Source organism: Engystomops pustulosus, chromosome 11 (genome assembly GCF_040894005.1).
Source record: "Engystomops pustulosus chromosome 11, aEngPut4.maternal, whole genome shotgun sequence".
In the NCBI taxonomy this organism is placed as follows: domain Eukaryota; kingdom Metazoa; phylum Chordata; class Amphibia; order Anura; family Leptodactylidae; genus Engystomops; species Engystomops pustulosus.
In genome coordinates, this window is record NC_092421.1 from 84,586,992 (window position 1) to 84,612,411 (window position 25,420).

At 47.3% G+C, this 25,420-nt stretch overlaps 1 protein-coding gene across 1 annotated transcript in view; it reads left to right on the forward strand.

Annotated features, from left to right (window-relative positions):
- Positions 1-25,420, forward strand: part of ADAM12 (ADAM metallopeptidase domain 12) — a 390,586-nt gene that overhangs the window by 350,290 nt on the left and 14,876 nt on the right. Inside the window, exons 15-21 of the mRNA XM_072130819.1 lie at positions 418-526; positions 637-835; positions 4,201-4,278; positions 10,935-11,043; positions 11,160-11,292; positions 13,411-13,498; positions 15,179-15,355. Coding sequence (XP_071986920.1) covers positions 418-526; positions 637-835; positions 4,201-4,278; positions 10,935-11,043; positions 11,160-11,292; positions 13,411-13,498; positions 15,179-15,355 — 893 coding nt within the window. The remainder of the gene's footprint in view (positions 1-417; positions 527-636; positions 836-4,200; positions 4,279-10,934; positions 11,044-11,159; positions 11,293-13,410; positions 13,499-15,178; positions 15,356-25,420) is intronic.

Genomic DNA, 25,420 nt, shown 5'->3' on the forward strand with positions numbered 1-25,420 from the left:
TCGGATTTGCCAGATCCTTTAGCTATCAGGGAGATTAATATGTAACTTTCTCCCCTCTACCATTCCCTATGCATCCAAAATAGCTGAACATCCGAAGATAACTTCAATAATGTTAGTTGCTAGTTGTTAGTTCCAGTTGCTTTAAAATTCCCATTCCAGTCGGATAAAATTGGAAGCGGCCGTTGCTATATGGCAGCTATGAATCGTATGCTAATGGCGGCATTGTGCAAGGAATCCATTACTTCTGCCTGACGTGATCTTTACTAATTAAATCTGTTACTTTGAATCTTGCGAATCTCATAAAATTTGCAACAATTTTCCTGCTTTTCGTCTGACAACAGATGTCACCATCCGCAGAACATCAGACGAGGTTCTTCTAGAAATGACTAACACATGGCTAATCTGCTGATATTCCAGGTGCCAAGCCCGCCCCAGGTATTTGCTTTGAGAGAGTGAACTCGGCAGGAGATCCCTATGGAAACTGCGGGAAAGACACTGCTGGATCCTTTATGAAGTGTGAAAGCCGGTAAGTTGGGTTTTATGCTTGTGTGTAGATTAAGGGATAATGTTCTGAGCTGCTGATTTTAGATTTTATGGTGCGAAACAAATTCTTGTTGTGGTGTTATTTTTTTTTAGAGATGCCAAGTGCGGAAAAATACAGTGCCAAGGTGGCGCCAGCCGGCCGGTAATCGGCACCAACGCCGTCTCCATCGAAACCAATATCCCCCTGCAAGAAGGGGGTAAAATCCTGTGTCGGGGTACCCATGTATATCTGGGGGATGACATGCCGGACCCAGGACTCGTACTGGCCGGGACAAAGTGCGGACACGGAAAAGTAAGTGTGCCTGAAAAATGAAGAGTTTGATTTTCTCAAGAAGATTTTCTATGTCAAATTCAGAATTTTGCTTTGGTTTTTAAAGGATACAACATTGCGCTTCAGTCTTACGGGACTGAAAGACAAGTTCTCCTTACCACAATCGGGGGTTTCCAGGATTTCACGTGGTTAAAAAAAAAAAACCCACTCGTCAGACTTTACTTCCTGTCGTCTCTCGACACACAGGAAGTGCCGCCGGATAACCACTCTGCCTATCCCTGGCCTCGGTCGTAACCGGCCAATCACTGATCGCAAAGTGGAAATCTCAGAGGATTTCCTTGGGGTTCAGACCTTGGGGCAGAGACCGTTGTCTGACCCCTAGTGGTGGAGGATAGTGGATAAGTGGTTTCCTTTTTTTTTTTTTGAGACATTTTGAAACTATTTTTATTCCTTAAAAAACTCTTTCATAATTGTATTATGTTAATTTAGAATCTGTGCAGTGAGAATAGGGTATGATGTAGCCAAAATGATAAAGTCTTTGGCCATTATGGTATCTTGGTCCCTAGTAAATTTGATGGCGCCCTCCAGTGTATGAAGGGGGCATGTCTGCACCAGAGAAACTTTTAGCCTGTTTCTTGCTTAAAGGACAATTACCATCCATTTACTGTAGACGTGTCCTACTAAGAACTTCTTGGGGAATGATGTTCCTTTAGGACTTTATAATATCTCTATATGCCGCTAGATAGTAACCGGAGAGCCGCAGTCTACCTGGAATATTCATCACATGTAATTCCAGTTATCACATCGATTTGTTACATTTGGGAGCAGTTTTATCTTTTTTTTTTTACATCATTTCCAAGTTTGTATATTTTCTGGGGGAGACTGTTATTTCCTCTTGCCGGTAAAGATTTTCCTGGACATTTTCTGTCTTTGCGGATGGATATTTTCACGCATTATATTCCACGCTGAGCAGAAAATGTGATCATTTTAGACAAAACGAAGACATTGTTCACGCTGTAATGTGGAGACTTGTTCAGACTGGCCTGCAGGATAATCCAGACACAGACTGTGCCGCTGTATTTAGATACCACTTCCCTAGAAGTATCGGTGGTGATGCCAAGTGTCACTTGTAGCTCCATTCACTAGTAAGACCGGGGGCCTCCGTTCTGATGATTGCCGGAGGTCAGACTCCATCAATCAGGCAGGATCATTCTTGTCCATACGACAAGCATATATGACACCTACATTGTCCCACGAAGGGTTTGATTTCTGAATAGACAGAGATGGCAAAGTCCCCATCCCCTTAGGTATCGGCTGTATATGGAGTGTCCCTTTAACTCTCCTCCAGGCTGCGGTGGACCTGATACTCCGCTGCACTAGGAATGTGAGAAAGTTGTTTCTTTCAGCTTGGTGATATCCGTGTGAGGTCTGCGGAGAGGATTTTCCATGGCCTGTTGGCTCCTCTAATTGATTTCCGCTGCCAGTAAGTGATGGGTAGGTGTTCGCCTGGCTGATGGTATCATCCTTACAGTAGCAGGTGTACAGTCCAGAGGATTTTACTCAAGACGTTTCCCGTCTTGTAACATTTGAGGATCACAGCTCAGATATTTAGTTCCAAATGAAGATCAGGGACTGTGGAAGTGAGGAGTCTATAGAGGAGGAAAGGCTCAGCGCATGGACAGAGGAAAGGGACCACAGTTCTGGTGAAAGTCCCGGGAATCAAGATATTCCGTGTCCCAGGGAAAGGAGAAAACTTTAAAACTTTTACCAACTATTACTATACTATAGACCTCTAATAATAAAAGGAACATCCAGGACTGGAAAAAAAAAGGTGCCGGCTTTTTCCAGGAACTCCGACATTTTTCTCTATTGGCTTTGTCTGGTATTGCAGCTCTGCCCCAATAAGATCTAATGAGTTGTCTTTATTTTGTGTATTTGTGAAAGGAAATCAGAATCCATCCTGATAAACCAGGGACATTACTCCTAGATCCAGGCACCGGGACTGTGGGATCTTCTTATATGTGTTATCCATGGCCTCCTGCCTTCTAAAACTCAACTTTTAAAATTATGCTAATGAGCCTGAGGGAGTTACCAGAGCCCCTCTCTGATCTGGCTTTACAAGCTGTCACAGTGTCTCATCCATTATCTTTCTGTAATAATCTCAGATGTAATAAGCAGCTAGCGGGGACCCCTTCCCGATACAACCCCTGCATCTGGCCCGGTCATGATGTGACTTTCCGCTAATTGCGTTTTGTGCTCCTCGTCCTGCCGAGTCGCCTGGTCTCTTCCTCCTCTCAGGATCGGACGCGTTCTCATTGTGTTTCATTTCCATTTAGATATGTGATTTATGATTCCTGCGCTCTGCTTCCAGGATCTTCTTAATTGTGAAGTTCATAAAACATCATTATTGTTTCCCTTTCTCTGAGTCTTTATTTACGTAATATAACAAAGCAAAGTGGCATCGGGTTAATACATTTGGTACGTGGACTACAGGGATGTACGGCATTGCTTTTTGTCGACAACAGTCTGAACTTTACTGCCGATAGTATTCGACATCATCTGCTTATGGGAACTCTCAGCCAATCAGAGCACTGATGACAGCAGCAGGGGAAGAGTGCGCTGCTCATGCAGGAGGCAGTGACCTATGACCCCGCCTCTCTTACTAGGACTTGGCTATAATTGACATCACATTATTGGACTTATTGGACCATCAGACATAATGGTGGGGGCATCGGGCATGAGAGTAGCTCGGGGGGGGGGGGGCTCATGTCCTGTAGTCCAGGGTATCATGGGGCAACTATGAGCCACTTTTTCGGTTTTATATGCAAAGTAAGGGGATTTAATTGAACCATTAGCCTGGGAAAAGGAAAGGGAATAAGTGTCTGATTCCTGGTGGTCTGACCGCTGGGACCCATAGGAATTAGGAGAACTTGACGGGAAGTGAATGGAGCCCAAACCTTTATTCTCCATCCTGTGGTAAGTGTCTTTAACCCTTGACTTCCCAGGGGGCTCGGATCCTTCCTGGACCACACTACTGCTAAACAACATTGCATTGTAGACCCTGCTGCTATCATTACACAGACAGAAGTCAGAATATTAATTAAAGGGGTGATGATTAGACCTTTCCATTCTAGAAGCAGGACCGGTTACGGCTGTACCTAGGATTGCAGATCCATCTTGTTAACAATTGGCAGCGGTGCCGATTCTGTGGACCTTTCTCTCTGACTATGGACTAGTTCTGTATATAAGTAGCCAGTCACTACGATGGCCCCCGCTATGTATCATTATCCTGTCTGTATCTGAGCCCATTGCAGCCGCTACACTGTGTATTCATGTTATGACTTGTCATTGCATCACATTTACGTTGCCTTTTACCTTTCTTATAGATCTGTCTCGATCGTCAGTGTCAGAACATCAGTGTATTTGGGGTCCATGACTGTGCGGCCAAATGCCACGGACACGGGGTAAGCATTCCCAGCAAGGTCTATGAGACATTCAGGAGGTTCTTGGTTAGTGGTGTCTGCTGGATGATAGGAGTAATACTCCATTATTCCATTCCATGGGTTATTATAAGCCGGAGAGGAGTAGTGATAACCTGACAATGGAGGAGCGGTCATATGATGCTAATGTGGACACTGATAAGTAATTGCACTATCCCTATGGGACTGGAGACATTGTATCATTCTGCTCCTTATCTCTCAATTCTCCAGAGGAAAACTCATTGGCGGCGAATGCCCTTCAGTCTGTTATACAGGAGCCTGAAGCCTCGGCATCTAGTACAGATCCCAGAACTTTGCTTGAATAAGGTCAAGGACTCCAAATTCTCATGAATCTGGGGCAAAATAATTTCAAAACAAAATCCTGCGGTGATACCAACCAGAATATTGGACCTGCAATGACCAGACCTCATATCTGCAAGGGCCAAATCACAGTCATAGGGTCCATAGGGTGCATGATATATTAAGGTTGGGTCAAATCAATTATGAAAAATTCTGTATCTTTTAAGGATTGTGTACGTTTAAAAATTAGTGCCAACTAGTCTACAGGGGAGTAACGTCAGAGGGCGCGAATCAGCCTGAGCCCATAAGGTGGCTTTTCCCCGTATGAGAAGACCAGTTCTGTAAAGTTCTGTATATTTTAGTTGGGGGACCTGGTACAGAGTTTACATTGGGGCCAACCTAATCAATAGTGGTACCAGCAGCCGGGCCTCTCAGTGATCGGCTGACTATCCCTTGATCTTCGATAAGGGAGAAGTTTTTTGGGTGCCCAGTTGATGGGTGTCCCTTCCTCTTTGGTTCCTCATTTAATAGAAGGCGGCTATTAGAGATGAGAGGGCACCTCTGGCTAATCACAGTCAGGGCTACTCGGTAGGGGGCCACGGGGGATGCACCAACACCCGAACTTAAAAGGCAATCCCAGTCATCTCTATCCGTATTCGCTCTAAGAAAAAGCCACCCGAAACATCATCAATTGGCAAAGAGATGAACAAAGACTCCAGAATCCTTGGGAATCATTCACATGTGTTGGACAAAGTTCTGACCAATTCATATAAATTTTGCAGAAATATCCCTAATTGGTATAAAAATTATGCAAACTAACCTTGGGCACTCAGGCTACGTCACCGGAGCACCTCGGGGAGCCTTGCATTTCAATGTATGCACATCCCCCGTAGCACTAGCGGCCCCGCCCATCGCCTATCTATGTGCTCATTCTCTGCCATAAACTCGGCTGCAGAATAAACAAGTATTAAAAGATCTATTCATGAAGCTAAAGCCACACATCAAATGCAGGATTAGGCAGGAGATGGGACTTTATCGCAGGTAAGAGAAAGCAGCTAATAAATAAACATAAAGTAACATAAAAGTCATTGCCGGGACCACATGCCGGGCCGGGGAGCCACTCACTGATCCGTCGTGGATGACTTTGAAGAAACATTTCTCATCCTGAAACGTACAGAATGTGGTGAAGAGGAATAATTTACTCTCATTTTAGAGGTTCCTAAAAAAAAAAACAAATGAAGTAACTAATACATCACTAGGGGCAAAGAGAACAAAATATACAAATCCCAACAAGTCCCTGAGTCGTCTTCTGATGTCGACCTCATTGCTTAGATATTATTTACCGAAGAACAAGGGTGGACATAACTTTTGTGTAGTCAAAGCACATTGGGGCACATTTACTTACCCAGTCCATGGAGTTCACCGAAAGTGCATTGTCCGTGTATAATGCGCTGTGCGGGGAGTCACTAAGATCGTGTGCCCGATATCCTGCATGTGTCGCTTCCCTGCTCAGGTCCCCGGAGTTCACCTTCTTCCTGGTGCATGTAAGTGCATTGTCCGTGTATAATGCGCTGTGCGGGGAGTCACTAAGATCCTGCGCCCGATATCCTGCATGTGTCGCTTCCCCGCTCAGGTCCCCGGAGTTCACCTTCTTCTTCCTGGTGCATGTAAGTGCATTCTCCATGTATAATGCGCTGTGCGGGGAGTCACTAAGATCCTGCGCCCGATATCCTGCATGTGTCGCTTCCCCGCTCAGGTCCCCGGAGTTCACCTTCTTCTTCCTGGTGCATGTAAGTGCATTCTCCATGTATAATGCGCTGTGCGGGGAGTCACTAAGATCCTGCGCCCGATATCCTGCATGTGTCGCTTCCCCGCTCAGGTCCCCGGAGTTCACCATCTTCTTCCTGGTGCATGTAAGTGCATTGTCCGTGTATAATGCGCTGTGCGGGGAGTCACTAAGATCGTGCACCCGATATCCTGTATGTGTCGCTTCCCCGCTCAGGTCCCCGGAGTTCACCTTCTTCTTCCTGGTGCATGTAAGTGCATTGTCCGTGTATAATGCGCTGTGCGGGGAGTCACTAACATCCTGCGCCCGATATCCTGCATGTGTCGCTTCCCCGCTCAGGTCCCCGGAGTTCACCTTCTTCTTCCTGGTGCATGTAAGTGCATTGTCCGTGTATAATGCGCTGAGCGGGGAGTCACTAAGATCCTGCGCCCGATATCCTGCATGTGTCGCTTCCCCGCTCAGGTCCCCGGAGTTCACCATCTTCTTCCTGGTGCATGTAAGTGCATTGTCCGTGTATAATGTGCTGTGCGGGGAGTCACTAAGATCGTGTGCCCGATATCCTGCATGTGTCGCTTCCCCGCTCAGGTCCCCGGAGTTCACCTTCTTCTTCCTGGTGCATGTAAGTGCATTCTCCGTGTATAATGCGCTGTGCGGGGAGTCACTAAGATCCTGCGCCCGATATCCTGCATGTGTCGCTTCCCCGCTCAGGTCCCCGGAGTTCACCATCTTCTTCCTGGTGCATGTAAGTGCATTGTCCGTGTATAATGCACTGTGCGGGGAGTCACTAAGATCCTGCGCCCGATATCCTGCATGTGTCGCTTCCCCGCTCAGGTCCCTGGAGTTCACCTTCTTCTTCCTGGTGCATGTAAGTGCATTGTCCGTGTATAATGCGCTGTGCGGGGAGTCACTAAGATCCTGCGCCAGATATCCTGCATGTGTCGCTTCCCCGCTCAGGTCCCCGGAGTTCACCATCTTCTTCCTGGTGCATGTAAGTGCATTGTCCGTGTATAATGCGCTGTGCGGGGAGTCACTAACATCCTGCGCCCGATATCCTGCATGTGTCGCTTCCCCGCTCAGGTCCCCGGAGTTCACCTTCTTCTTCCTGGTGCATGTAAGTGCATTGTCCGTGTATAATGCGCTGAGCGGGGAGTCACTAAGATCCTGCGCCCGATATCCTGCATGTGTCGCTTCCCCGCTCAGGTCCCCGGAGTTCACCATCTTCTTCCTGGTGCATGTAAGTGCATTGTCCGTGTATAATGCGCTGTGCGGGGAGTCACTAAGATCGTGTGCCCGATATCCTGCATGTGTCGCTTCCCCGCTCAGGTCCCCGGAGTTCACCTTCTTCTTCCTGGTGCATGTAAGTGCATTCTCCGTGTATAATGCGCTGTGCGGGGAGTCACTAAGATCCTGCGCCCGATATCCTGCATGTGTCGCTTCCCCGCTCAGGTCCCCGGAGTTCACCATCTTCTTCCTGGTGCATGTAAGTGCATTGTCCGTGTATAATGCGCTGTGCGGGGAGTCACTAAGATCCTGCGCCAGATATCCTGCATGTGTCGCTTCCCCGCTCAGGTCCCCGGAGTTCACCATCTTCTTCCTGGTGCATGTAAGTGCATTGTCCGTGTATAATGCGCTGTGCGGGGAGTCACTAACATCCTGCGCCCGATATCCTGCATGTGTCGCTTCCCCGCTCAGGTCCCCGGAGTTCACCATCTTCTTCCTGGTGCATGTAAGTGCATTGTCCGTGTATAATGCGCTGTGCGGGGAGTCACTAAGATCGTGTGCCCGATATCCTGCATGTGTCGCTTCCCCGCTCAGGTCCCCGGAGTTCACCTTCTTCTTCCTGGTGCATGTAAGTGCATTCTCCGTGTATAATGCGCTGTGCGGGGAGTCACTAAGATCCTGCGCCCGATATCCTGCATGTGTCGCTTCCCCGCTCAGGTCCCCGGAGTTCACCATCTTCTTCCTGGTGCATGTAAGTGCATTGTCCGTGTATAATGCGCTGTGCGGGGAGTCACTAAGATCGTGCACCCGATATCCTGTATGTGTCGCTTCCCCGCTCAGGTCCCCGGAGTTCACCTTCTTCTTCCTGGTGCATGTAAGTGCATTGTCCGTGTATAATGCGCTGTGCGGGGAGTCACTAACATCCTGCGCCCGATATCCTGCATGTGTCGCTTCCCCGCTCAGGTCCCCGGAGTTCACCTTCTTCTTCCTGGTGCATGTAAGTGCATTGTCTGTGTATAATGCACTGTGCGGGGAGTTACTAAGATCCTGCGCCTGATATCCTGCATGTGTCGCTTCCCCGCTCAGGTCCCTGGAGTTCACCTTCTTCTTCCTGGTGCATGTAAGTGCATTGTCCGTGTATAATGCGCTGTGCGGGGAGTCACTAAGATCCTGCGCCCGATATCCTGCATGTGTCGCTTCCCCGCTCAGGTCCCCGGAGTTCACCTTCTTCTTCCTGGTGCATGTAAGTGCATTGTCCATGTATAATGCGCTGTGCGGGGAGTCACTAAGATCCTGCGCCCGATATCCTGCACGTGTCGCTTCCCCGCTCAGGTCCCTGGAGTTCACCATCTTCTTCCTGGTGTATGTAAGTGCATTGTCCGTGTATAATGCACTGTGCGGGGAGTCACTAAGATCCTGCACCCGATATCCTGCATGTGTCGCTTCCCCGCTCAGGTCCCTGGAGTTCACCTTCTTCTTCCTGGTGCATGTAAGTGCATTGTCCGTGTATAATGCGCTGTGCGGGGAGTCACTAAGATCCTGCGCCCGATATCCTGCATGTGTCGCTTCCCCGCTCAGGTCCCCGGAGTTCACCTTCTTCTTCCCAGTACATGTAAGTGCATTGTCCGTGTATAATGCGCTGTACGGGGAGTCACTAAGATCCTGCGCCTGATATCCTGCATGTGTCACTTCCCCGCTCAGATCCCCGGAGTTCACCTTCTTCTTCCCGGTACATGTAAGTGCATTGTCCGTGTATAATGCGCTGTGCAGGGAGTCACTAAGATCCTGCGCCCGATATCCTGCATGTGTCGCTTCCCCGCTCAGGTCCCCGGAGTTCACCTTCTTCTTCCCGGTACATGTAAGTGCATTGTCGAATCAGTCGGATTGTTGCATGGAAGCAGCTGCGCCAAAAACCGATCGCGTGCGACACAATCCTAGTGGAGACACCTGTTAAATACCTGTCAAAGCCCTACAAATTCTGAAAATGGTGAACAGTCTGACAAAAGTGCGAAACGCGACCCTTCGTAAATAAGCCCCATTCTCTGTCATAAAGACTATACTTACCAGGCCCTGTGTAAATGTGGAGTCACAGGGACTGGTGTAATAGTAATTTTAAGTCACTAAAGATCTGTAAATCTATTTACCATAGGGCATTACAAATGGTTCCATTATGTTATTAATGGACTATGGTTGGTCCTGCTATTCCTCCTCACCTCCCCATACACATGCATCCTCTGCTGCACATACTTCCATATACATTACAGGGTTGGGTTCAGCCTTTACAATCCTCCGTGTCCCTCGCTAGGATCCTAGGAGCCTTCTGTCCTCTTACAATGAGTGAATGAGGTATTTGCATCCCAAAGACAAAAATGATCAAATATGGAATTTAAATTAGACTGCAGAGAAATTCAAAGCCAGATTCATTTTCTTGAGCAAATTTTCATTAACACTTTATAGATAGAACATTATAATTTTACTTTCAAATGTCTAACAGAAGATGAATTATTCCAATCAGTCCCGGTGCCAGATAATGGAGTCTAAAATTTCCAGTGTCGCTGTTTAAAGTCCAGCGGCGGAACATCGACAAAGAGCTCCCACATGTACCTGTCTGCGTCCGTCCGGGGCCTGCTGGGGGTTGTAGTGTCAGGGCTGCTGCTCGTTGCAGATCATTGTTATATCCCAGAGTGACTGCGTCTCTTCCTAAGTGCATTGGTTATTATAGTAAAAGTGTTCTCTGTAGAATTAACACTAAAAATCGGATTCTTTTTAGCAAGATTTATCAATGGGTCCAAAAGTGAGTCCAAATGGGTCAATGGGTCCAAAAATCAGAGAAGCTGAAGTAATACAGAGCTGCAAATTCCCTGCTCAGACAGACAAATAGGAAAATTCTTCTTGCCTGCAGTCACCACTAGAGGGAGCTTACTGTATGCAGTGCGTACAGACAGCTGCAGAGCTGCATTTCAGCTCCGGTTAAAGTGAAGGGCAGATAAATTTCAATTTTGAGTCCATATTCGTAATGGATATACAACCTTTGCACCAAAAGGTATCAACCTTTTCACACGACACCTTATTGCATCTTGTCTAGATTAGAATTAAGGTTCTACATCACTTCCCCTATGTCCTAGAGTCACTGGTTGGCCAATCTGGTCCTGTATAAGTGCCCGGTAGGTCCCTGCTGCTTGTTTCACCACCCCGATCTGGGCTGGCGACCCTATGTTAGGTTTTGCACTCCAATATGGCACCAGGATCAGTTCTGTAAGTGTCGGCTATTGAAATACTAGGAGTATGGTGAATAACAGTAATGTATTAATCTTGACCTGTTACTATTTTCTAGGTTTGCAATAATAATAAGAATTGTCATTGTGAAGCTGAGTGGGCACCTCCTTATTGTGACAAACCGGGTTATGGTGGTAGCATAGACAGCGGACCTATGAGAGCCACAGGTAGGTGAACACCTCTGGATGATCCACTATTGGGTGATCATACCCTCACCCTTCCTCCAGTAGCCTGGGCCTCTACCCTCATGTGTAGTAATGCACGTTCCCCCCTTGTCTCTCAGACCACAGAAGTATAGTGGCCGGAGTGGCGGTGGCGCTCTTTATAATGGCGGCCGCTGCCATCGTGTGCCTCAAGAGAAGGACTTTAGTCAGATGGGTTTTTGCAAATAAGAAAACCACCATCAAAAAATTAAGGTAAGTGATGGGAAATCAACGAACCCTTCCAAAAATTGTTGTACGTTACAGAAGATGAGGCCGTGTTACCTTCTGGTTATGATTCCTACCTTCATAGAGATAGGTTATGGCTCTGGGTTTTGTAGAAATACAGATCCTACGACTATATTTGCAACTTAGAATATCGGTCGTATCTTGGGTAGGGTTCAGTGTCCTACAGAAGCCACTGACGCACTTCCCAGCCAGGTCCACAATGTATATCACATGGTAGATGGCATCATACGTTACTTTCTCCCTTTGGCACGGTTTCCCTAGTCAGACATCCACAGAAGTCACAGCAGTTCCCTCCGCTATTAGGCATGGAAGACTTCTTCACTCCTCTAAACTAGGCGCCTCTTTCCCAGGAGTCAGTGGTCTATAGAGAAAAAAAATTGCAAAATTATGAGCTGTCCCCACATTTTAGAGCTGGGTCCTGATTGCAACTCCTATGTCAAAAGACGAGGGGGCACTGTCTCCGTCTGGAGAAAACAAGGTTTAATCACCAGAGGCGACGCAAGGCTTTTTTTTACTGTGAGAACTGTCAATCTGTGGAATAGCCGAGCTCAGGCGCTGGTCACAGCAGGGACAGCAGAGAGCTTCAAGAAGGGTCTAGATGCCTTTTTATACCTTAATAACAAAAACAAACCCTCCATGACTGTAGCTGCGCTCTGTGCAGGAGCAATAATTAGATTACAATCGGATATGCGGGAGCCGGCACAGACGCCAGACTTCTAGGCATTTTTAATTCCGTAAGAAGCAACATATGTTATGACAGGTTTTCTCTTACGAGGTGAAACTTCTCCCTCCAAAATACAGCAAACTGCTGTTTGTTTTCTGTGTTTATTCTGTATGTGGCAAACATATCGGAGAGCGGATACCAGTGTGTACAGGCAGATGTCACCATTACAGCGTCTCCGGCCGCAGATACAACTGGTGTCTCCTTATGTAGTAGAGAGGACTCTCCGAGGGCTGGGAGCAGCTCCGGGGTCTGAAGAAGATTGTCGTTCTTCAATGGAAGCAAGCGGAGGACATGGATAATGTTTTGTGGCCTTATCTTTAGGCCTTGAAATATGGGCTGAGCTCTTGTAGAGTAACGTTCATGCGTGTCCTCTACTGGGCCAATCATATATCAGACTTGGTGACCCTATTCTCGTGCTCTCTGGAGCTCCCAGCAATAAGTAACTTAATGATGAGACAATTATCCTGTGAAATGGGGAATTTATCACTTAGGGTGCGTTCATACGTTGTATTCTACTTGCGTTTTGAAGCGCAATTCAAACGCAATGGGGAGGGGCTTGGGCGGATCTATTCCCACTGAAATACATCCGGTTGGGAATCCGCACCAAGTCTGTACATGTAAACAATGCAAAAGAGTAATAGTGTTCACTGCTCCTCCGGCATTGCCACTCCCGATCCTGCATTTGCACAGGAAACACTGGGATAGGCTGTTCATCCAATCACTGAGGAGGCGGGTCATCACTCCAATTATTAATTGGCTCCTCCTCTGTCGTTTCCTGTTGCTGCACAGCGCCGTGCACCTTTCATGTTACCCCCCTATTATACACCTCTTATAGTAAGACCCCTAAGAGCAGTTTGTAAGACGACATCTCCGGGGGACTTTCTCTCTTCTGCTCCATTATAAGACATTCTCATATTGACTTTCTATGGGTATCTAAGCGGCACAGGTTGCAGCGCACATCATCCATAGCTGAGGCTCGGATGCAGATGTCATTGTAGTATTACTACTACTGTAATTACTACTTACGGTAACTAGAAAATCCTATAAATTGCAGAACAAAAAGTTGCATCTAAGAAATAAATGAATCTGCAACAAAAGAAATAAAGTCCTTGTAGTATTGCTCCATAGCAGCCCAGGACGGCCCACGGTGATCCGCCAGAGCTTCATTACACTCTCCTGGGTGTCATTTCCCAGCCTCGCGGCTTCCACAGAAATCAATATTTATTCTCCGTCCTGCACTGGTATCTGATCATTTTTTACTCCCGTTGTTTGCTATGGTGAATAGAAATGAAGAGCCCCTTCACCGTGTCGCTGCAGAGGGAAGCTCCTCCGTCTTGTATTCAATTATTTATATATCGCAGGTCAGCGAGTCCATCGAGAGGCGGCCGCTCAAATGAAGCTAATGAAGAATCTAGCAGAAAGCTGAGCAAACAACTGCTGAGCCACGAGGTGAGTGTGACCACCAGGCCCATCGCTGCTACAGACGATGGAACCACTAACCATATATATATATACTGATATATACTGATGCCGGGCCATAATGTGGAACATCATAAAGCAGAGTAGCAAAAAGAGTTTAAAGGGCTTTTTGCTCAGCAATCTCCGTCAACTCCATAGAAATGAATGGAGCACAACGGTCATGCATGACGTCTGCTCCATTAATCTCAGTGAGTGGCGAGGGGTCCGACTGAGGTACCTGGGACCCCATCGGACACCTCACTTTCATCACTGAGACCCCCACTGATCAGCAAGTTAGGCCCTATCATGTGGCCTAACTTGATTTGTGGGAAACCCCCTTTAAAAGGAAACCTACCATCAAGTATCTAACTATGGAAGGTAGTGCTGATGATAGGTTCCTTCTTACGTACTCAGCCCCAAACTGTCCTACTCTTTCTTACTATTTTTCTTACTATGCACATTTTCAGCAGAGGCTACTGGAGTGCGGAGTAGCCTCTCCGGGCTGTGGGGAATAGGCTGCTCCACGCCCCGGTAGCCTCTGCTGTTCTGCCTACTTGCTCGTCCTGGCCAGGCTCCTTATATTCCTAGTGCACAAGCTGTAGTCACGTGGCGGCAGCAGGGACATGCTCCGAGTGCATTTGCGTATTTCCGCTGCCACTAGTGCTGGAGCAGGAGTTATAGCGCTTACATTACTGCGACTACAGCACTAGGGATATAAGGAGCGCGGCTATGACTGGCAATGCAGAACAGCAGAGGCTACCGGGGCGTGGAGAAGCCTTTGCTCCCACAGCTCGGAGAGGCTACTCCACGCCCAAATGGCCTCTGACCAACATTTGCATATTAGTTAGATAAAGTTTACTACGATCAAGTTTGCTAATATAAAAGGATAACAGAAGGACAATTTGTGGCTGAGAATGGAAGGAGGAGCCTAACATCAGCTAAATAGGAAGTTTCCTGATAGTAGGTTCTTTCATAAAAATAGCAATTTTTGCACCGTAAGATAACATTTTTTTTGCAGCATGTGAATAAATCCTTTGAGTAAATATTCTGTGCTATGTGTACAAACTGCAGATGGTTTTTCAGCGTGTAAATGAATTTAAAAAGCTACAATCGCATTCCATGTCCAATTTTCCGCTGCAGATTACACCCAGATTCTTCTGAAATCAATTAAAGACCCTGAAAAATCGCTTGAAAATCTGCCAAAATTCTAGAAGGAAAATCCACAATACTCTGCTGATTTCCCACAATATTTGTGATGCAGATTTCGGAGTAAAGGTTCCTACCATGTGCAGATACCCGTAGTATACAGGAGGACTATGTCCATTGCATTTTGCGTACCATATGGATTTTTAAAAAATATAATTTTTATGAGAAGCGCAGCTGGTTTGTTGTATTGATTGGTTGCAGAATTTACACCAAAATTCCCCCACAATTTTAAGTACAGCATAAATGAATGGAGCTTCCCCTAAAGTAAATAGACACAGTATAAAATACATGTATCGTACCATAGGCCTTATACACAGAGAGCGGAGCTGTGCACTTTCACTTTTCACTGAGTTGTTACCGAAAACGAGAATTTTTTTGCAGGATCGGAAGTCTTAAAATAAACCACTGCAAAGAATTTATCTCTAGAATGATCTTGATTACTGATGTCATCTTTGTCACCTGCAGGATGGGAGACCCCAGAGGCCACATTGTTATCAGCCCAGAGACATTAGTTATCCAGTAGGAATACTTGAATCCCCCCAGGCTCATGTCCATCACCAGCCACAACGCCCACCACAACCCGTCCAGAAGAATGTGCCGGCTCGACCACTTCCACCCAAGCCATCGCTTCCGGGATTACAGGTTTGTACATTTACTGAAAGATACACAATGGATGAATGCGGATGGTATTTGCCCAAATTCTAACATCTACATCAAGGCCAAAAGTCCCTTCTGCTGCCACTATCATCCACCTCTAAGAAACTGGACCAAAAGTGAGATGACGTATCACACAGAAGGACCAGGTTCAGTATTAGAGGGACATAAACTCTAAAATGACAAATCTGCCCTTGGATCAGAACCTTGCAGAGTCCGATCTCCTGGTCATGTGATGGACACGCAGACCTATCATCAGATCTGTCACGTAACGCAACGTTTGCCTGTGTCTCCATCACATGACCAGGACTGAGTTTAGACCTTGGTGGTCAAACTATGGAGCTTCCAGTCAAGCCAAGAACTTGTTAGCAATTGGGGCATCAAGTATGTTTTAAAAATGGGATAAATTTTCGTTACAAAAATGTATTTGCTGAATCCGGAATCTGCTCCTTTGTTGTTCTCTCACGTGACGGCGGGTAAGTATCATCAATACAAACACAAAATTCATCACAAATATGAAGATATTTTCCAAAAACCCATAAGGTAGCAGCCTGGGCATCCAGAGGACGGAGCCGTCACTTCCCTGCACATTTCAGCATTTTATAAGCCCCGTGTAATTACACACTGCACAGATTTTCTCCCAACGCGTCTTCATTGCACATTAATGAACGGGACAATGGCAGGAGGACGTCTGCATTAAAGACGCAGAAGCCACTTCAATCTCCAGTTATCTCAGTGATGGGGTCTACAGCCGAGAAGGGAACTCATTCCTAATTTATGAGATGTTATCGTATTCCCAGCTCCGTATAAGCAGATTGGAAACTGGAGCAGAACCTGTGGAGCGTCCACCACCCCAACGGATTGATTTTACATGTACACGGGGGAGTCATGTACACGGGGGATTGGGGGTCTCTAGGACTAAACAGAAAAAAATAATTTTGTAACTTCTTTTGCTTAGTGTTTTGTACTATACTGTGACTCCGTTATTCCTCCTAGTTAGTATTTCCTACAATAACACAATAACACAGGACCGTGATGGGCAGTGTCCATGCAGATCCAAACACATTGGGGGTCATTTACTAAGGGCCCGATTCGCGTTTTCCCGACGTGTTACCCGAATATTTCCGACTTGCGCCGCTTGTACATGAATTGCCCCGGGTTTTTGGCGCACGCGATCGGATTGTGGCGCATCGGGGCCGGCATGCGCGCGACAGAAATGGGGGGGGCGTGGCCGAACGAAAACCCGACGTATTCGGAAAAACCGCCGCATTTAAAAACCGAAAATGTGTCGCTTGGGGAGCGCTCACCTTCACCTTCTATGGGATGGTGCATTCCGGGGCGTTAAGATTATTTTCGGCGCTGCAGCGCCACCTGGTGGACGGCGGAGGAACTACCTTCTTAAATCCCAGCCGGACCCGAATCCTGTGCAGAGAACGCGCCGCTGGATCGCAAATGGGCCGGGTAAGTAAATGTGCCCCATTGGGGCAGATTTATCAAGCAGTCTGAAAGTCAGAATGTTTCCAGTTGCCCATGGCAACCAATCACAGCTCCCCTTTAAAATATTCATGAGCACTGGTGAAATTAAAGCTGAGCTGTGATTGGTTGCCATGGGCAACTGGAAATATTCTGACTTTCAGACTGCTTGATAAATCTGCCCCATTGTTGCCACCAGGAATTACCTGCCCCATACAGGAAGATTTGGTAACCCCCCCCCCCCCCCTCCCCCAATCCTGGCGCTCACATTAGTTTACAGTCAGTCATATTGAGAGGTTAGTCAGTGACTACAGCACAGACACAGGTATGAGTGGCATGTAGTAACTTCCAGTACAGAACCAAATGGTACCTTCTCCCGTCTGTGACTTATAACTTCTGCATTGGCCCCCAGACACCACATCTTCACACTGTACAACTAATAATACCAGTCATATACCACCTCATACCACAACTAAGTACACTGTACAACTAATACCAGTCACTTACTGTATAATGTCCCTTGGATAGCACTGTGCTCCTAAATAATATATACCCTCTCATACCACAACTGAAAACACTGTACAACTAATACCAGTCACTTACTGTATAATGCCCCCTGGATAGCACTGTGCTCCTAAATAATATATACCCCCTCGTACCACAACTGGAAAAACTGTACAACTAATAATACCAGTCACTAGCTGTATAATGTCCCCTGGATAGCACTGTGCTCCTAAATAATATATACCCCTCATACCACAACTAAATACACTGTACAACTAATAATACCAGTCACTTACTGTATAATGTCCCCTGGATAGCACTGGGCTCCTAAATAATATATACCCCTCATACCACAACTAAATACACTGTACAACTAATAATACCAGTCACTTACTGTATAATGTCCCCTGGATAGCACTGGGCTCCTAAATAATATATACCCCTCATACCACAACTAAATACACTGTACAACTAATACCAGGGGACACTAGCTGTATAATGTCCCCTGGATAGCACTGTGCTCCTAAATAATATATACCCTGCATACCACAACTAAAAACACTGTACAACTAATAATACCAGTCACTAGCTGTATAATGTCCCCTGGATAGCACTGCGCTCTTAAATAATATATACCCCTAATACCACAACTGAAAACACTGGACAACTAATAATAATTCACATTGTGAATTTCCCCACTGTGGGACTAATAAAGGATTATCTTATCTGAATACCAGTCACTTACTGTATAATGTCACTTGGATAACACATCACAGGGTGCGAAGCATCACAGTACAGGCAAACGTCAAATGATCGCAGGGCCAGCCCAGGCTTCCTATCTCACAGGCTGCAAGCCTACATGGACCACAGATCCCAATCCCAGCCCAGGTGCATGCAATGTGATGTGGCTGCGTGTACAGGGGAAAGCCTACATGCATGGGATGAATGATAGCATACAGGGGCTGCAGTGGTGACACCTGACTGGTGGGGGCACCACGCCAGTGCGCAGCACAGCGGAGGCAATTCTGCATTCTTTTGTTGATTTAGAGCTGCCATTGCTATTGGCTACAAAATTTGTAGCTTTATAAGCAGCATTATTTCCCCGTTTCTAACCCTTGGCACCAGTATAGTATAGTTTATATAATATAGTAATATAATATTGCAGACCCTTATCTGTGACACTTATTTATAACTTACATGATGTCCATTTCCTTCTGATCATCCTTGAGATGGTTCTACTCCATCATTAGAGTCTAGCTGTGTTTTATTAAACTGATTGGACTTGATTAGGAAAGGCGCACACCTGTCTGTATAAGACCTCGCAGCTCACAGTGCAAGTCAGAGCCCATGAGAATCATGAGGTTTAAGGAACTGCCCAAAAAGCTCAGAGACAGAATTGTGGCAACAGATCTGGCCAAGGTTACAAAAGAATTTCTGCAGCACTCAGGATTCCTGAGAGCACATTTTTTCCACAAATCAATAGCTTGGGATGTAAAACAACGTTGCCTATTATCTTTGTTGCCTATATGCAGCAGGTTTTTTTTGCTATCCCCCTCAGATTAGCTCATTGCTGCAATGGCTGCTTCCTCTCCGTGTGCTGATAAGCGCTATGAGTCTGTTGCTTGTTTTGTTTTTTGCCCATTACTGGGGGAGGCAGCAGAGTTCCCATTAATGGGCAAAAAAAAAGAACTTTTTGGATCTCACTACTTGGCTGCAATGAAACAAAGAGCGATGCTAAGCAGGAGTCTACAATCGGCCTCCCTCTGCCCGGGCAGCGTATGCCGGGGGATGCCAGGTCTTCCCATTGGCGGAGCGGACGTGTTATTTTCTGTCATGTTGGGAGACTTCCCCGCTATGTGATACATCCTCTTTATGTATCTAATATTCTGTCTCCAAACAATTACAGATAAGCGCCGTCTGTTTGTTGAGCCTTATCATGCAGGAAGCCGCCGATTACACGGGGTATGACAATAGCTCCAGCGGAGAGGAGAAGAGGAAGACATCGCAGGACGGGAAGTCGTACAATCCTTCATTTCAATTACCACCTCCCTCAAAAATGCCTTTAACCGATCTCTAGACGTACACAATGGTCCGAGCGGTGAAATGCAGCAGGTAGAAAGGTGCCGCATCCAAGGTGTGAACAGTCCTGTATCTCCATAGATTTATTCTAATGGTATTGGATTTGTCAACCAGCACCTACACTGATCAATTGTTGTCAGATAAGTAATATTACCCAATGGTGGATCTTCATATAGGCGGGCGCCTGGGGTCTATAGCTTCCAAGGGACCCACACCCATACCCGGGCCCCATATGAAGATCCGACTATACCCGCATTCTACCCGCCTGTACCCTCCTATACTGACTATACCCGCATTCTACCCGCCTGTACCCTCCTATACTGACTATACCCGCATTCTACCCGCCTGTACCCTCCTATACTGACTATACCCGCATTCTACCCGCCTGTACCCTCCTATACTGACTATACCCGCATTCTACCCGCCTGTACCCTCCTATACTGACTATACCCGCATTCTACCCGCCTGTACCCTCCTATACTGACTATACCCGCATTCTACCCGCCTGTACCCACCTATACTGACTATACCCGCATTGTACCCGCATTGTACCCGCCTGTACTGACTATACCCGCATTCTACCCACCTGTACCCTCCTATACTGACTATACCCGCATTGTACCCGCCTGTACTGACTATACCCGCATTCTACCCACCTGTACCCTCCTATACTGACTATACCCGCATTCTACCCGCCTGTACCCTCCTATACTGACTATACCCGCATTCTAACCGCCTGTACCCACCTATACTGACTATACCCGCATTCTACCCGCCTGTACCCTCCTATACTGACTATACCCGCATTCTACCCGCCTGTACCCTCCTATACTGACTATACCCGCATTCTACCCGCCTGTACCCTCCTATACTGACTATACCCGCATTCTACCCGCCTGTACCCTCCTATACTGACTATACCCGCATTCTACCCGCCTGTACCCTCCTATACTGACTATACCCGCATTGTACCCGCATTGTACCCGCCTGTACTGACTATACCCGCATTCTACCCACCTGTACCCTCCTATACTGACTATACCCGCATTGTACCCGCCTGTACTGACTATACCCGCATTCTACCCACCTGTACCCTCCTATACTGACTATACCCGCATTCTACCCGCCTGTACCCTCCTATACTGACTATACCCGCATTCTACCCGCCTGTACCCTCCTATACTGACTATACCCGCATTCTACCCGCCTGTACCCTCCTATACTGACTATACCCGCATTGTACCCGCATTGTACCCGCCTGTACTGACTATACCCGCATTCTACCCACCTGTACCCTCCTATACTGACTATACCCGCATTCTACCCGCCTGTACCCTCCTATACTGACTATACCCGCATTCTACCCGCCTGTACCCTCCTATACTGACTATACCCGCATTCTACCCGCCTGTACCCTCCTATACTGACTATACCCGCATTCTACCCGCCTGTACCCTCCTATACAGACTATACCCGCATTGTACCCGCATTGTACCCGCCTGTACTGACTATACCCGCATTCTACCCACCTGTACCCTCCTATACTGACTATACCCGCATTCTACCCGCCTGTACCCTCCTATACTGACTATACCCGCATTCTACCCGCCTGTACCCTCCTATACTGACTATACCCGCATTCTACCCGCCTGTACCCTCCTATACTGACTATACCCGCATTCTACCCGCCTGTACCCTCCTATACTGACTATACCCGCATTCTACCCGCCTGTACCCTCCTATACTGACTATACCCGCATTCTACCCGCCTGTACCCTCCTATACAGACTATACCCGCATTGTACCCGCATTGTACCCGCCTGTACTGACTATACCCGCATTCTACCCACCTGTACCCTCCTATACTGACTATACCCGCATTCTACCCGCCTGTACCCTCCTATACTGACTATACCCGCATTCTACCCGCCTGTACCCTCCTATACTGACTATACCCGCATTGTACCCGCCTGTACTGACTATACCCGCATTGTACCCGCCTGTACTGACTATACCCGCATTCTACCCACCTGTACCCTCCTATACTGACTATACCCGCATTCTACCCGCCTGTACCCTCCTATACTGACTATACCCGCATTGTACCCGCCTGTACTGACTATACCCGCATTGTACCCGCCTGTACTCTCCTATACTGACTATACCCGCATTGTATCCGCCTGTACTCTCCTATACTGACTATACCCACCTGTACCCTCCTACTGTACTGACTATACCCACCTGTACCCTCATACTGTACTGACTATACCCGCATTGTACCCGCCTGTACTCTCCTATACTGACTATACCCGCATTGTACCCGCCTGTACTCTCCTATACTGACTATACCCGCATTGTACCCGCCTGTACTCTCCTATACTGACTATACCCGCATTGTATCCGCCTGTACTCTCCTATACTGACTATACCCGCATTGTATCCGCCTGTACTGACTATACCCGGGCCCCATATGAAGATCCGCCATAAAAAAAAATCCATACTCCCCTTCAGGTTCTTTTCTTCAGCCACAACTCCTCTTCCTCCCAGGATGCATCACTATGACATTTATGTAAAGGGGGGCATCTGCTGTGGCCATTTATGTAAAGGGGGGCATCTGCCTTGGACATTTATGTAAAGGGGGGCATCTGCCTTGGACATTTATGTAAAGGGGGGCATCTGCCTTGGACATTTATGTAAAGGGGAGCATCTGCCTTGGACATTTATGTAAAGGGGGGCATCTGCCTTGGACATTTATGTAAAGGGGGGCATCTGCTGTGGACATTTATGTAAAGGGGGGCATCTGCTGTGGACATTTATGTAAAGGGGGGCATCTGCTGTGGACATTTATGTAAAGGGGGGCATCTGCCTTGGACATTTATGTAAAGGGGGGCATCTGCTGTGGACATTTATGTAAAGGGGGGCATCTGCCTTGGACATTTATGTAAAGGGGGGCATCTGCTGTGGACATTTATGTAAAGGGGGGCATCTGCCTTGGACATTTATGTAAAGGGGGGCATCTGCTGTGGACATTTATGTAAAGGGGGGCATCTGCCTTGGACATTTATGTAAAGGGGGGCATCTGCTGTGGACATTTATGTAAAGGGGGGCATCTGCTGTGGACATTTCTGTAAAGGGGGCTCTGCTGTGGACATTTCTGTAAAGGGGGCTCTGCTGTGGACATTTCTGTAAAGGGGAGCATCTGCTGTGGACATTTCTGTAAAGGGGAGCATCTGCTGTGGACATTTCTGTAAAGGGGAGCATCTGCTGTGGACATTTCTGTAAAGGGGAGCATCTGCTGTGGACATTTCTGTAAAGGGGAGCATCTGCTGTGGACATTTCTGTAAAGGGGGCCTCTGCCTTGGACATTTATGTAAAGGGGAGCATCTGCTGTGGACATTTCTGTAAAGGGGAGCATCTGCTGTGGACATTTATGTAAAGGGGGGCATCTGCCTTGGACATTTATGTAAAGGGGGGCTCTGCTGTGGACATTTCTGTAAAGGGGAGCATCTGCTGTGGACATTTCTGTAAAGGGGGCATCTGCTGTGGACATTTCTGTAAAGGGGGGCCTCTGCCTTGGACATTTATGTAAAGGGGAGCATCTGCTGTGGACATTTCTGTAAAGGGGAGCATCTGCTGTGGACATTTCTTTAAAGGGGAGCATCTGCTGTGGACATTTCTGTAAAGGGGAGCATCTGCTGTGGACATTTCTGTAAAGGGGGGCATCTGCTGTGGACATTTCTGTAAAGGGGGGCATCTGCTGTGGACATTTCTGTAAAGGGGGCTCTGCTGTGGACATTTCATTAAAGGGGGCTCTGCTGTGGACATTTCATTAAAGGGGGCTCTGCTGTGGACATTTCTGTAAAGGGGGCTCTGCTGTGGACATTTCTGTAAAGGGGGCATCTGCTGTGGACATTTCTGTAAAGGGGAGCATCTGCTGTGGACATTTCTGTAAAGGGGAGCATCTGCTGTGGACATTTCTGTAAAGGGGAGCATCTGCTGTGGACATTTCTGTAAAGGGGGCTCTGCTGTGGACATTTATGTAAAGGAGGGCATCTGCTGTGGACATTTATGTAAAGGGGAGCATCTGCTGTGGACATTTATGTAAAGGAGGCATCTGCTGTGGACATTTATGTAAAGGGGAGCATCTGCTGTGGACATTTCTGTAAAGGGGAGCATCTGCTGTGGACATTTCTGTAAAGGGGAGCATCTGCTGTGGACATTTCTGTAAAGGGGGCTCTGCTGTGGACATTTCTGTAAAGGGGGCTCTGCTGTGGACATTTCTGTAAAGGGGGCATCTGCTGTGGACATTTCTGTAAAGGGGGCATCTGCTGTGGACATTTATGTAAAGGGGGCTCTGCTGTGGACATTTCTGTAAAGGGGGCTCTGCTGTGGACATTTCTGTAAAGGGGAGCATCTGCTGTGGACATTTCTGTAAAGGGGGCTCTGCTGTGGACATTTATGTAAAGGGGAGCATCTGCTGTGGACATTTCTGTAAAGGGGAGCATCTGCTGTGGACATTTCTGTAAAGGGGAGCATCTGCTGTGGACATTTCTGTAAAGGGGGCCTCTGCCTTGGACATTTATGTAAAGGGGGCATCTGCTGTGGACATTTATTTGTAGGGGTTGCCACTTTGATATCAATTAATTGCCAGGGACCCCTTTAGCAATTGTGACCCCAGTGATGATCTGCGGAAAACCTGTAGCGCCACTAGTGGGCAAAACAAGTATTACATGTCATACCAGAATGTTGTCTGTGTAATGCAAGGGGGTTTGATCCTTTAATCCTTTTGACAGTGTCTGATTGAGGGGCTCCCATAATTTGTGGGCTATAAGAAAGTAGTGAAGAAATGGCAGCCATCCGCTTCCTCTACAATTCTGAAACTTCCTGATGACTTTAATATCCCAGTATTTCACAGGAGGGGGGACATGATCCCACAAGTAACTCGGAGGGGAACATCCTCCCTTTTGCTGCCAATTGCCATTATGATGGGGAAAGTTTTGCCCCCCCCCCCCTCGGGGTGTAATTCCCATGTCTTTTACATAAGATATGAGGCTGTGGATTGCCGCCAGCAGTATCCGCGCTCTCCTCGCCATCGCCGCTTGTAGCTGTGGTTTCGGTACCTGTTCTGATTACTCGCCCGGAGAGCTGAACATATTCAACAACTGTTCAGAGGCTCAAGCGCTACATTACCTGGAAACGAAACATTACAGCTCCACCCACTGAGCGCAAGACTGTACATAGCGATTCCCCCCTGTACTGACTATACCCGCATTGTACCCTCCTATACTGACTATACCCGCATTGTACCTGCCTGTACTGACTATACCCGCATTGTACCCTCCTATACTGACTATACCCGCATTGTACCCTCCTATACTGACTATACCCGCATTGTACCTGCCTGTACTGACTATACCCGCATTGTACCTGCCTGTACTGACTATACCCGCATTGTACCTGCCTGTACTGACTATACCCACCTGTACCCGCCTATACCCTCCTATACTGACTATTCCCGCATTGTACCCGCCTATACCCTCCTATACTGACTATACCCGCATTCTACCCGCCTGTACCCTCCTATACTGACTATACCCGCCTGCACCATCCTATACTGACTATACCCGCATTATACCCTCCTATACTGACTATTCCCGCATTGTACCCGCCTATACCCTCCTATACTGACTATACCCGCCTGCACCATCCTATACTGACTATACCCGCATTATACCCTCCTATACTGACAATTCCCGCATTGTACCCGCCTGTACCCTGCTATACTGACTATTGCCGCATTGTACCCGCCTGTACCCTGCTATACTGAAAATACCCGCATTGTACCCGCATGTACCCTGCTATACTGACTATACCTGTATTGTACCCGCCTGTACCCTCCTATACTGACTATACCCGCATTGTACCCGCCTGTACCCTCCTATACTGACTATACCGGCATTGTACCCGCCTGTACTGACTATACCCGCATTGTACCCG